We start from the raw sequence: 11,559 nt of genomic DNA, 5'->3' as shown, positions 1-11,559 counted from the left end.
AGTTAAACGACTCACTGCACAGACGAGCAGACGGCTTTCATCTTTTCACCGGCGTAGTCTAATGAAAGCAGGCGTACATTTGTGCTTCGACTATGAAAAGGAAGCAGATAAGCTTGTAATTCTCTTATCATCAATAATTTTCCTTCATGCCTGTTCTATACGGAGCTGTACCGCGAAGCGCACGCACCGTTTTCATTAGACCGTGTGCACCCTACCGTTGCATAAAGCTCCTCTCCGTTGCATACTTGACAGCGCCCTCTAACGAAGTCTAGAGAGATTACAATGACTCGATGACTGGACAGGGCGTGCGCGCGCTTTGTAGGTGGACGTGTGGAACGAGAGAGAGCGCGATAGGTGGCGCGGCGGACGCAGCAGCCAGGAGCAACCGAGCAGCTGCGGCAGCGCGTTCCCTCAGCATCCAGCCCGTTCTTTCCTCCTCTCTTCGTCCTCCTCCTCCTCTTCTGCCACTGCGGCTGAATGGGTCAGCCCGCAACGCGCTCTGTTTATATGTCAGTCGCTCGTTCCCGGCGGAGCGCGTATCGTCGCCGTTGAAGCAGCAACGAATAGTGATGCACCTATAATGGCGGCTGTGCCGTCGCCCGCGTCTCCCCAGCAGCCTCGCCGAGACCGAGCTGCAACCGTCGCCATCGCTGACAAGAAGACCGAACTCTGCTCTCGTAAGCTCGTCGCCATGGAGCGCGAGTCTCTACCGCGCCGCTCCTCCTCCGACGCTGGCGGCGGCCACCATCGCCGGAGCTCGGCGACCGCGTTCGGTGGCGGTGCGCCGAGGATCAAGAACCGTATTCGCACGCCCGATCTCGAGCAGCTACGCTTTATCCTCGAGTGCTTCTTCTTGTCATTCGGACCCGAGTGCCCGCAGCTCGGGCGCAACCACCCAAACTCGGACCCCGAGCGCTACGCGTCGGGCCGCCAGCAGCCTCAGCAGCCGTCGTCACACCCGCCGCCGCAGCAGCACTACCGCCGGCGGGACAGCGCCGACTCCAGCATCGCGACGTCCTCGATCCACTCGTCGACGTCCAACGCCACCACCTCGGATGCCTCGGAATACGACCACGACGCGTTGCTCCGAGAGGTCCTCCGTCTCTTCGAGGCCGGTCTGGACGGGAACGGACCCGTTCTTCTCCGGCACCAGCACATCGCCGAGCTCGCCTCTCTACCGTCTGGCGGCGAGGAGCCCGAACCGCACTTCGCCGTTGGCCCGTGGGGCATAGCCGAGTGCGGCATCTGTCTCGAGACAGTGCCGCTCTACAGGCGGCCCTGCTGCGGCTTTCCCGCCTGCACGCCCTGCCTCAAGCGGTACTACGCCTCCCGCGTGCGACAGAACAGCATCCAGATCGAGTGCTGTAACGTGCGCTGCCACCAGTTCGTGTCTCGAGACGAGATCAGCGCCAGGTTGCCGGCCGACTCCAAGGAGCACTTCCACCGACTCCTGGTGACGGCCAACGTCTCGACCAAGACGTGTCCGCACTGCAATCACGTGACTAGGCGGCCTAAGCCCGAAAGCCAGCCGCTCAAGTGCACGGCCTGCGGCGGCTCCTGGTGCTACTCGTGCCACGCGCCGTGGCACGAAGGACTCAGCTGCCGCCAGTTCCGCAAGGGCGACCGCCTGCTCAAGGCTTGGGCCCGCACCACGGCGCACGGACAGGTGAACGCCCAGCGGTGCCCCAAGTGCAAGATCTTCATCCAACGCATCACCGGCTGCGACCACATGCACTGCGCCCGCTGCAAGACCCACTTCTGCTACCGGTGCGGCGACCGGTTCCGACAGCTCAAGTTCTTCGGAGACCACTACAGCAAGCTGAGCGTGTTCGGCTGCAAGTTCCGCTACAAGGCTGACAAGCCGCTCCAGCGAAAGATTGTCCGCGGTGCCGTGTTCGGCGGCAAGTTGGTCGCCGCGCCCATAGTCGGTGTCTTGGCGCTGTGCGCCGGCGTCATCGTGGTCGGTGTCGGTGCGTTCGCGTTCCCCCTCTACGGGGGTCTCCGGCTAGTTCAGCGCTACCACAGCGTCAAGAAGTCCGTCAATCTAGAGACGGACTCGACACCCCGGCTGGTCTGTTTCTCGTGAGTCGTTTGTTCGTTTGTCGCCCCCCCGCTAGCTTCTGCCATGCGCAAGCACTTGTACAGGCCCTGCGCCGCCTGATGCCTCGGAGCCGCCGCGCCCCTGGTGTACCGCAAGCACAGACAAGGCTGCTCTCTGTAGCGCCCACTTTAATGAACGCATTTCACTGATACATGTTGAAACTGCGGTGGCTCTGATAAAGTCAAGGTGCAGGGCGCCATTCTTGCGTCATTTGGGCTCCTAAAGCTCTGTTCAGTTGTTCTCACAAAGCTCCTTGTGTAACTTTTGATGTCACACATTTCTGAGAAGACTTGTTCACAGTAACTGTTGATGGTGTTGTATGTCGTTACACATTGTTTCTGTCCATTTTGAGTGAACTGAAGGAGAGAGAAACACAACTATTATTTAGTGAGATGTTGAAAGAGGTTATGAGCACCCTTCTGGCTTGGAGAGACCCCCTACATTTTTCTTTGTGACCACTTTTTGAAACAAAAAAGAAAGTGTATTTCTGAATTTCTTTCATAAGTTTCCATTTGGAAACCTCTCTTTGAGGTGTATTGGTGCTGCAATTATTCTGCACACTGCAATGTGCTCTATTGGATGTTATGACCACTTAAAGAGCATTGCTCTTGTTCAGCAGAAATAAGCATTATGTGGCCCTGTGATGGTATTTCTTATTAATGTCATTAATGCCATTCTTTGCCTTTTGCTGCCATGTGATCTTTGAACAAATGTCTTCCCAAGGCGCTCGTGTGCACCTTCTTTCATTCAGACGGTTGTTCATTTCGGATGGTGCTTTCAGTCACGTTGGCAGCATGAGGTAGCACATTTCAAAAGATAACATTGCTTTCTACAATATGGAAGGCTAGTTTCAGTGATCACATTCTTCAAAACTGTTTGTCTTGACTCCGCAGCTTATTAAGTTCAGTGGTGCTTCTGTGTCATTGCAAAGAAATTTTCATCTTGAACACAAATTTGCTGTAGGATGAAGGCAGTTATTTCTAAAGGTTGCTGTTATTGTTTTTTATTGTACATTAGTGACAGTGCTTGTACATTGTTGGCACTGTACATTGGTGACACCAAATATATGGGTACTTATTTGCTTTTGATGACAAGACTTGAACCATTCAAGCAGCAACATCAGATTTTCGGCATGATTATAAGTTCTTGCATTTCACGCTATTGCTTGGAGACAGAGGTGCTTGTCCCATCTACTTCAGTGCCCTACGTAGCTGTAACAAATGGTAATCCTGAGGGTATAGTTGTGAGGTAAAGTTGTTCTCTCCTCTTGCACCGTTTGTATGAGATGTTTGGCAAATGCGATCAACATAAGCGTATCTTGTATTAACACTTTGTATTGCTAGGTAGCTGTTGCCCCTAAGAAATGTGAACTTTCAGCTTTTATCTGTGATTATATCTCCTCGACACAGTGCACCTGTGCAACGTAAGACATGGAGACATACTTAACTCTGATACATGAGATAGTGTTCTATTATATAGAGCACTGACAACACCACAGCAGTAAATGTCAAAGGAGAGTGGTACGAATATACTCTCCTTGCAGTCAGGCACTGAGATAGTCGAGTCTCCATTCATGCACTGTCCTAATGATGTACTGGAGATAGAAGACTAAAGCAGGAGAACTTATTAATTAGACTGTTTCTTTTTCCTGCACTATATAGAATGGAATATGAGCTACGTTTCATCCCTCTCGAAGCAGTGGCTGAATCGGTAGCGATTCAGTCGCTCCGTTTCACCGCCTTGCTTCGAAATTCCGAGAGCTTTCGAGTGAAGAAAATTTTCCCTTTTCTTGTTGGTTGTGACCTTTACAGAGACTCTTGAGTCGCGCCTGCGCTCGCTAAAGAGCTACATTCAAAACATGCGCAGCAAGTTATCTCCTACGGTTTCTCCCTGTATCTCAACAAAATAGGAAGAAAAAAAAAAGCAGCAGCTTAGGGCGAGGTTGTTGACAGGATTTCAAGCAGGCGTACCGCTTCGCCGTACGCTCCCAAACGAGGCAGCGCCGCGCGAATAATCCGACTTTGAGCGGCTTTGGAAGGCGTCTTGTCGCTTCGCTTTGTACGCGTTTTCTGCTTTTTCTCGTGCGGTGCTTTTTCAGACGAGGTTTACGGGGCTTCGAGAGCCGTGCGAAGCGCTCTCTGGTTGACGCGGCCGTTCAACTCGGCGCCGCTTGATTGCATCGCTGCGCTTGATTTTGCGCAAGTCCCCTATGGCGGCCGCTCGTATAGCAGTGCTCCCTGAATGCGTGTTGTGTCTCCGGGAGGCGTGATCGTGGCACAGCGAAACGAAGCGTGACCGTTCCGTTCTGACCGGGTTCATTTGCGAGGGCTTGGCATTCGCAGTAAGCTTGCGAGCATTTTTGACTGAAGGTTACGAAGTTTCTGTGGATTGTCTAAGGGGATCCCAGGGGGGCGGGGCTGCTTTTACGACTTCGTTACAGCGAACCACCGCTGCAGTGCTCAAGGACAGATAGCGGAGAAGTAAAGAAAACGATTGGCTTTAAATGTCTCGCAGCATCTGGAACCATTGATCTGAGAGCACCTTGAAATGCTGCCTGCAGTATATATGGCTGCTTTGTCCCGAGGATGACCTTCGTGCCTGGAAGCCAGATACAGTCTTGCAGACGTGATACGTACTCGCATCTGCCTTTATTATTGCTATTTTCTTTCCAACAGCCGTTAGAGGTCACGGTTTACCTCTAGCGTCCGGCGCCGAAGGTCGGCATTGGAGTCGTAGTCGGCCTTGAATGAAGGTGTCCATTGACGAGGAGGTGACGCTTTCTTCTTTGTTAAAAGACGTCGATTTCTGTAGCAGCAGAGTTCTGCTCTACACCTTGGGGCATCGGCCGTGGGAGGCAGTGTGAAAGCAAGGTTTCTTCCATTCTTTGTCCGGACCTCGTGCCCTTCGGTGGCAAAGCATTCGTGTAGGTCGTTGTAGTAGACACCGGTTTCCTTCCCCCACGCGTATTTTGATAAGGCTGCGCCTTATCGATCCGAAACGCAGAGGCAAAGGGTTGGAACGGATTTCCGAGACACATTTCCTTCTTCATTGGTTAGTGACTGCGCGTCAGCAGAGCTTGTTTTTCGGCTGCATCGCGTTCCTGTTCTGATGTATGATGTGTCTAACAAGTGGACGAACAGCGCCAGCCCACAATGTGGAGTTTTAGCACAGCTGTAGGGTAAACACGACAACTACGGTAACTGTCACCGTATACGGCGAATGTGACTAGGCAAGGCTGGAAACGGTAGCAACGACAACCCGTTCCCGTATTCTCCGTATGGCTGTGCTAATCCCTAGTGTTGTCGGGGCAGGCTGCCGCTATGTAGCCGTGAGCGACGCTGGCAATATGCACGATCCCGGAACGGTACTTAAGATGCGGCAAGGCATTTCTTTCCCTCTTGTTTAATGTAACAGCGTACTTAAAGAAAACAAAAAAAATTTCATCGGACGGCCATTATCGAACCAGACATGTTTGTTTATAGAAGCCGGGGAGCTCTGTACATGACCTAAGAAGCAAGAAAAAGTGCCCTCCGGGTATTTTACTTATTGCTATGCGGAGGTCGGCCTTCGTGGGATACTGTCCACACGATCTCCTCTTCTTTGGTAGCCGCGACGCGATCGGCGTGTGAAAGGCACTGCTTCGAGAAAGCAAGGAAGAAACAAAAAAAAGAGCTGTTGTGCCCCCTTCATGGAGTTCGTTGTGTCTCGGTGCTTTCTATTTCTTTTTTATTTTTGTAGTCTTAGGAGTAACGGTTGTGTACCTGTAGTGGCGTGTTCTGGTCCGGAATAGACGCGCGTCGGGGCTCGGTATCGATCGGCACGGATAAAACTTTCTTGTGCTTTTTTGCCTCCCTGGCTCACTCCCGAAAAGAAACGGTAAAAACGCAAGCAGGCGCAAACAACTCCGTTATCGACATCCGACCCCGTAGGAGCCGGTTGCGGCTGCTTTCGAGCGCGCGGAATATTCTTGGACGGTTTTCAAACTGGGTGCCCTGCGAAGAATGTACCGCTTTGCAGTCACTGTCGCGTGTTTCGTTTTGTTGTTTTTTTTTCTTACCTTCGCTGCTGCGACTGCTGCTGCATGCTCAGGCAAGGTCGTCATTCCAGGGTTGTTGCGACGCTTTTGCCAAGTCGTACGGTGTTGCTACCAGAACCGCTTCGTCGATTTGCAGTACATTCTTTTCGCATAGCAGTCGCTTCTTTTTGGTGGGGTAGGCACAACACTCCTGAAAACCCCGGATGGACACGCCGTTCTTATTATTGCTTCTGGCACCCGGAAAATGGGTTCCTGCCGGTGACACAAGTGTAAAACTACTTACTGATTTTGTGCATTAGCCGTCGGCAATGTTGTGATGACAGTTTCGTCTGCGCAGTCCAGAATGCAAGACAGCCCGCTCCTATGGGCCTGAACCAGAATCGTCTGTAGCTGCACCGTCTGCTTAAAAAAAAAAAAAGGAGAGAGAAGTTATACGCACTGGTGCCCTTGCAGAGTGCTGCGTTTTTCAATGTCGGCTCCTCGCCTAAACTGCCGCTTAGCTGGAACACCCTGTGAAAAGTAAAAGCGAAGGACAGGACTGAACATTTTTGCTTCCGGGTTCACTTGCGTTTGGGGTGGTGTTTTAGTCATCAAGGTTGCCTATTTCTCTTCCCGTCGGGGGACTTGCGATGAGCTCTGTTCTAACGGTGTTAGTCGCGGAAGCGTGGTTTGCCACAGCGTACACCAGGTGCCGTTTCGCAGCCCTTGTCTCATTTGCTTGCCATTGTGTCGCATGTTGTTGCAGAGTTCAGTTACCAGTTACAAAAAAAAAAAAAAACTCCCTAATCAAAATTTGACCAGCACCTGCACTCCAAACACGAGTACGCCAATATGGGAGTTAAAAGAGAGTAAGCTCTTCTCTAGCTCGCACCCTTTGCGCTGGAGGACAGCTTACTCCCAATTCACTCCTTTCGTGTTTGAAGTGTGCGGCCTGTGTCTGGAGGCTAGCCGATTGTGGCGCCACCTGTGAACTGTAACTCCTTGTGCTTTACCGCATTCATGTCGAACAGCTTCGGGCAGTTCATCTGAATGCCGCCAGTTGGCGCGACAGTCTGCTAATCTCCGAATTTGGACTCAATCAGGGCGTCGAATTTTGATAGATGAGCAGTTAGGGAGTTTCGGAAGTGGTGTGATCTTTATAGAGAGCTCTGTGTTGATGAACGTGTGACGTCACAACTCCTAGTTAAGGTATTACTGCTGCTGCCGTCTCTTGCATCTGTACACCCGCGCGAATTTTCAGAGCGTGCTTTCCTTTGTGTCCTAACATATACACTGTTCGTATGTGTATACGCGTTTGTGAATACAATCTGCTGCCATTCCGTATCTTTTTCGCGTAGTACTTTTGAAACTTCCTGATTTGTGATCTTGTACATGTCGCTGTTCTAGTTGTGTTTCTCGAGTAGTCAAAGTGTGCCCTTGAAATGCTATTTATTTGCGCGTATTTATTTTTTTTTTTCGAACATGATATGAGAGAGAGGGAAGGATTACGACGCCTAGCCGAAATCGTAACCTATTGCGTGGTACTCGTCGTGTGCAGACAACTTGATGCATCCCATTGTTTCTCCCGATGTGCTGAGTTATACGCCAGAATCAATTTTGTTTGCTTTTTTCCTTGTCCTGTTTAATTGTCAACTATTTTCGCCCACTCCTTGCCTAGTATGGTCCCTACAGATAGCACCGGTTTCAGTTTAACTGTTTACTGCTCTACTTGCTAAATTCTATTGTAGACGGCTGGGGTCGTATTTTTCGATGATTCGTTTCCTTCACATCATTGGTAATTGCGATTTGTGACGTTATGACTGATTCGTCAGCTCCAGTATTCAAGGCAGGACTGACGGACGGCAAGAAAGCAAAAGAACGAATGCTGAAACGTTTCATTACAAAATAAGGCCCCAGATCTTAATGCTGTTCTGAATGATACTCGCCAGCAGCTACGTAGACAACTAAATACCACGTGAACGTGACGTCATTACTTCGCCCCCCCCCCCCCCCCCGGGGGGGGGGGGCTCAGTTGCAGACTGCATTCGCACAGCCCCATTTCACTTGCCATCGATATCGAGGTGTTCAATAACACGTGAATTCGGCTTTCCTATGTACACAGTTATTCATTTGTTCATTTTTTGTCAGTGCCGCGAGTTCTGTGCCTGAGAGGCCGTAATGCAGAGGCCATGGAGCGTAGAGTGAGTACCAGTAACACCCGCAGATTTGAAAAAGAAATGGCGCCTATTCAGCTGGGTTCTGGCTCTCCATTCTAAGACCAAGGCGCTACGGGTGGAGGTAAATGAGTCGGCCAGTTTGGAGACGTATTTTGACAATGAATTGAATAGAAGCAGCGGTAATGGTTTCACATTCAGACAAGCGGCGGCATTCATGAGGCGTAATTACGCCAGCTGTATAGCCACTCTTGGCATCAGCGGCCTCTACATCCGCTTTGGAGACTCTCAGCTTCTAAGGCTCGCTTGAAGCCAGACTGAGCTAATGACTATGATCGTTCTGAAGAGTACTCTGATGATTCTCCTTGGGCGTCTAATGAGCACTGGGACGATACAACCTTTACGCATTCTGACCGCTCTTCTCTGCTTGAAAAAGCGGCGAACATTTTCGTCTCTATACGAGCGTCCATTAGGCGTGTACTCATTTGTGGACTCTAAATACTAAATTTAGGCTTAACGAACGCTTGAATACTAATTAGCTCCTCCATCTATTGGTCACTTTGTGAAACACGAGAGACGGTTGCAGAAAGACAAGACGATGGGGCTTTGTGGTGTCCCCTTCCCGTGTTTCCACATACGCCCTTCACGGTGTGTTAATATGTCCACCGCTACCCACTTCCTGGCTGTTGCCATCTCTTATTACGAAAGTAATTAGGCTCATCACTGCATCCTTGCTCTCGTATTGCCCGTTGTGCCGCTATGTGCCACTACGCCACATGTCATTGTTGAGTCACAGGGGCCGCCTGTACGGTTTCTTTTTCTCTTTCTTTTTTTTCTTTTTTTTGCCGAGAGCTCCGTTAGCGATTTCTGAGTCACCCATGATAGCTTCCTGCATTAGCAGTGATCGAGGTTTGAGAACGGCCGCGTGGTCTTTTTTTGTTATTTTCATATTACGTGTGTAAAAAGATTATCTTTACTGAACCTTTGTTCATTTTTTTTTTTTGCATTCAGCGCAAAGCGCGGCTTTCGTCTCAAACAATTTCTGTAGATAATCTATAGAAGAAATTATTGTAAGGCTTAATGGAGCGTCTTAGTACATTTTCATGCGACAAAAAAGAGCAGTTCACGGGGTGGTGGAGGAGTTGAGGGAAAACTTTTTATCCCATGAGGTTCGCGTTTCGTGAAGAGCAGAGAAGGTACCCTGATTTCAATCGGCAGCGTGGGGACACTTTTTTGCCGCGTTCTGCGTCCAGATGCCAGCGAGTGTCTTGAGAAATGGCTCGGAGCTACGTCGACTGTCGAGCCTGGGAAACGAGGAAATAGAATAGATAATTTGAGCAGAGCTCTCGGTAGTGCCCACACCACTCCTAATTCCACCCCCTTCCCCTCTCCCGACACCTGTTTGATAAATTCTCTTTCTTCTTTCAACGCTCTTTCAATAATAACGCTGGAGGATATCACGCAGCCAGTTTTTCCACGACGCGCTGAGCAACTGGGACTTCTGCGTCACTTCCAACTTGGTTTTGAATGCGAAAACTAAGCGGCTTTCTGATGGCAGAAATTTAGATGTACACTAGAACCTGTAGTTGGTGTTCTAGTGAGTCATGGCATGGAGTTGTTTTGATGCAATTCGACATTCGCGCTACTATGGGTCGTTCTCATTGCGTTATGTGAGGCAACGACTGCTCATCGACCGAAAGTGCCGATGTTCTGACAGAGGCGCTCAGAACGCCAGTATTGAAAAGTTGTAATAACGGAAGCATAGTGAAGAGATTTTTCTCTTTTCTTTTTTTTTTTACGTGGTTTGCCCCAAGTTGTCTGCACAAGCGAGTACCACACCATGTTGTATATTATAATCTGAGAGATGTTTGGTTGGTTTCAGTTTTGGTTCTGCCATTACGAGCCGCGGCCGTGTGTGGTCGGAGATGTTTGCTTTTAAGCCCTTGTGACGCCCCCGTTTTACGTTTTGGGGCTATGTTGTAACACGGTACGGTACGCGCTGAATTTTTTTCCTGTTTTACACTCGAGGAGGAGAATGAAGTGTTCAGTAATGGGCTAATTTCTATTTCTAGTCCATTAATCGGAGCACTGAAGGAGTTCTGTATTCAACGGTTTAGGGTCTCGCCCTTATAAATATAGTCTATTGACAGTCTATAGACTTCTTATAGACTCTATTGTCTTTCTATAGGTATTTCTTTTTCTCTATTCATACTATATAGACTGTCTATAGACAAGTCTACTAAAAGTGTATGGCCATAAATATAAACATTGCCTATAGACTGTTTATCGGATTTGTATTGCCTATAGACTGTTATCCAGCATTTGTCTATATACAGTTTATATACTTTTAGACAGAAGCCTATGGACAGTCAATAGATTGTCTAAAGAAATTCTTGTAAGGGATCTGACGCCTCGCTCTGATGATGTGGACTGTGTAACGAAGAATTGAGTTTCAATTTATACAAGTTCCCAAAAAGTAATTCTCTTTTACTGTGGCTATTGGAATATGCGGTACAGATGGGCCCTATTCGTTTAGGGAAGCTGTGTTATCATTCTCCTCGTCGGTGATGAAGTGAAAAGAATTCAGCGTGTAGGCGATTCAAGCCCGCTGTGTCTGGAAACCCGCGGGCGGCCAACCCGACACTTCTAGCTTGTTCCTGGAACTGGTGTGGGAGAAGAAAACAGGTGGACGCAGCGTCTTTTTCGATTGTATTTTTTTATTATTATTACTTACTTCTGTGCGATGTCGTCCGCGTGCTCTCTTTTGTGCACTGGTGGCTGAGAAAAGTGAGATGCTATTGAAAATAAAAGGCGTCGTGTTACATGAACGAATGCTCTCTACATCCTTTGTCTGCGTGCATGCTGCGTCTGCGCATGCGTGTCACGTATGCGCCTGGCTGCGCATCCTTGTGTCCTATGCGAATGGCTGAGGACGCAAAGCTAGTGGACAGTAAACCAAGATGAAAATGGCGGACCTGATAAAGATTCTGGACCTGGTAAAGCCGATCTTGGGTGAATGTAGCTCGTATATGAAACAAAGAATGTTTCATTGAAGTCATTTTATGCCTCCCCCGCCATTGGACGCTCACACACACCTTACATACCTTCATACTCGTGAAACAAAAAAAAAACTGCGAAATATGCGAGGAAGGGCCAGAGTAAAGCACACATATTTTTTTATATGCACAAAACATGGGACAATAAGAAAAAAAAAGCGTTTCGCGGTATTTTAAAACGGACACATCCCTTTCCAGGCCAGCTTGCTCTTA

At 49.2% G+C, this 11,559-nt stretch overlaps 1 protein-coding gene across 1 annotated transcript; it reads left to right on the top strand.

Annotated features, from left to right (window-relative positions):
• Positions 1-362: 362 nt before the first annotated feature.
• On the top strand, positions 363-11,118 carry LOC149335944 (E3 ubiquitin-protein ligase RNF217-like). Its single transcript, XM_089552492.1, has one exon. It carries the CDS (start codon positions 581-583, stop codon positions 2,084-2,086), a length of 1,506 nt encoding a protein of 501 aa, XP_089408618.1. The 5' UTR covers positions 363-580; the 3' UTR covers positions 2,087-11,118.
• The last annotated feature ends 441 nt before the right edge of the window (positions 11,119-11,559 follow it).

Source organism: Amblyomma mixtum, chromosome 7, assembly GCF_055824585.1.
Source record: "Amblyomma mixtum isolate Tamu chromosome 7, ASM5582458v1, whole genome shotgun sequence".
Lineage (NCBI taxonomy): Eukaryota > Metazoa > Arthropoda > Arachnida > Ixodida > Ixodidae > Amblyomma > Amblyomma mixtum.
Note: the sequence above shows the minus strand (reverse complement) of the source record. Positions and strands in the feature narration are given on the sequence as shown.

Bases quoted from the DNA above. Each gene is read 5' to 3' on its own strand.
- LOC149335944 (XM_089552492.1), top strand. From the start codon at position 581: ATGGCGGCTGTGCCGTCGCCCGCGTCTCCCCAGCAGCCTCGCCGAGAC.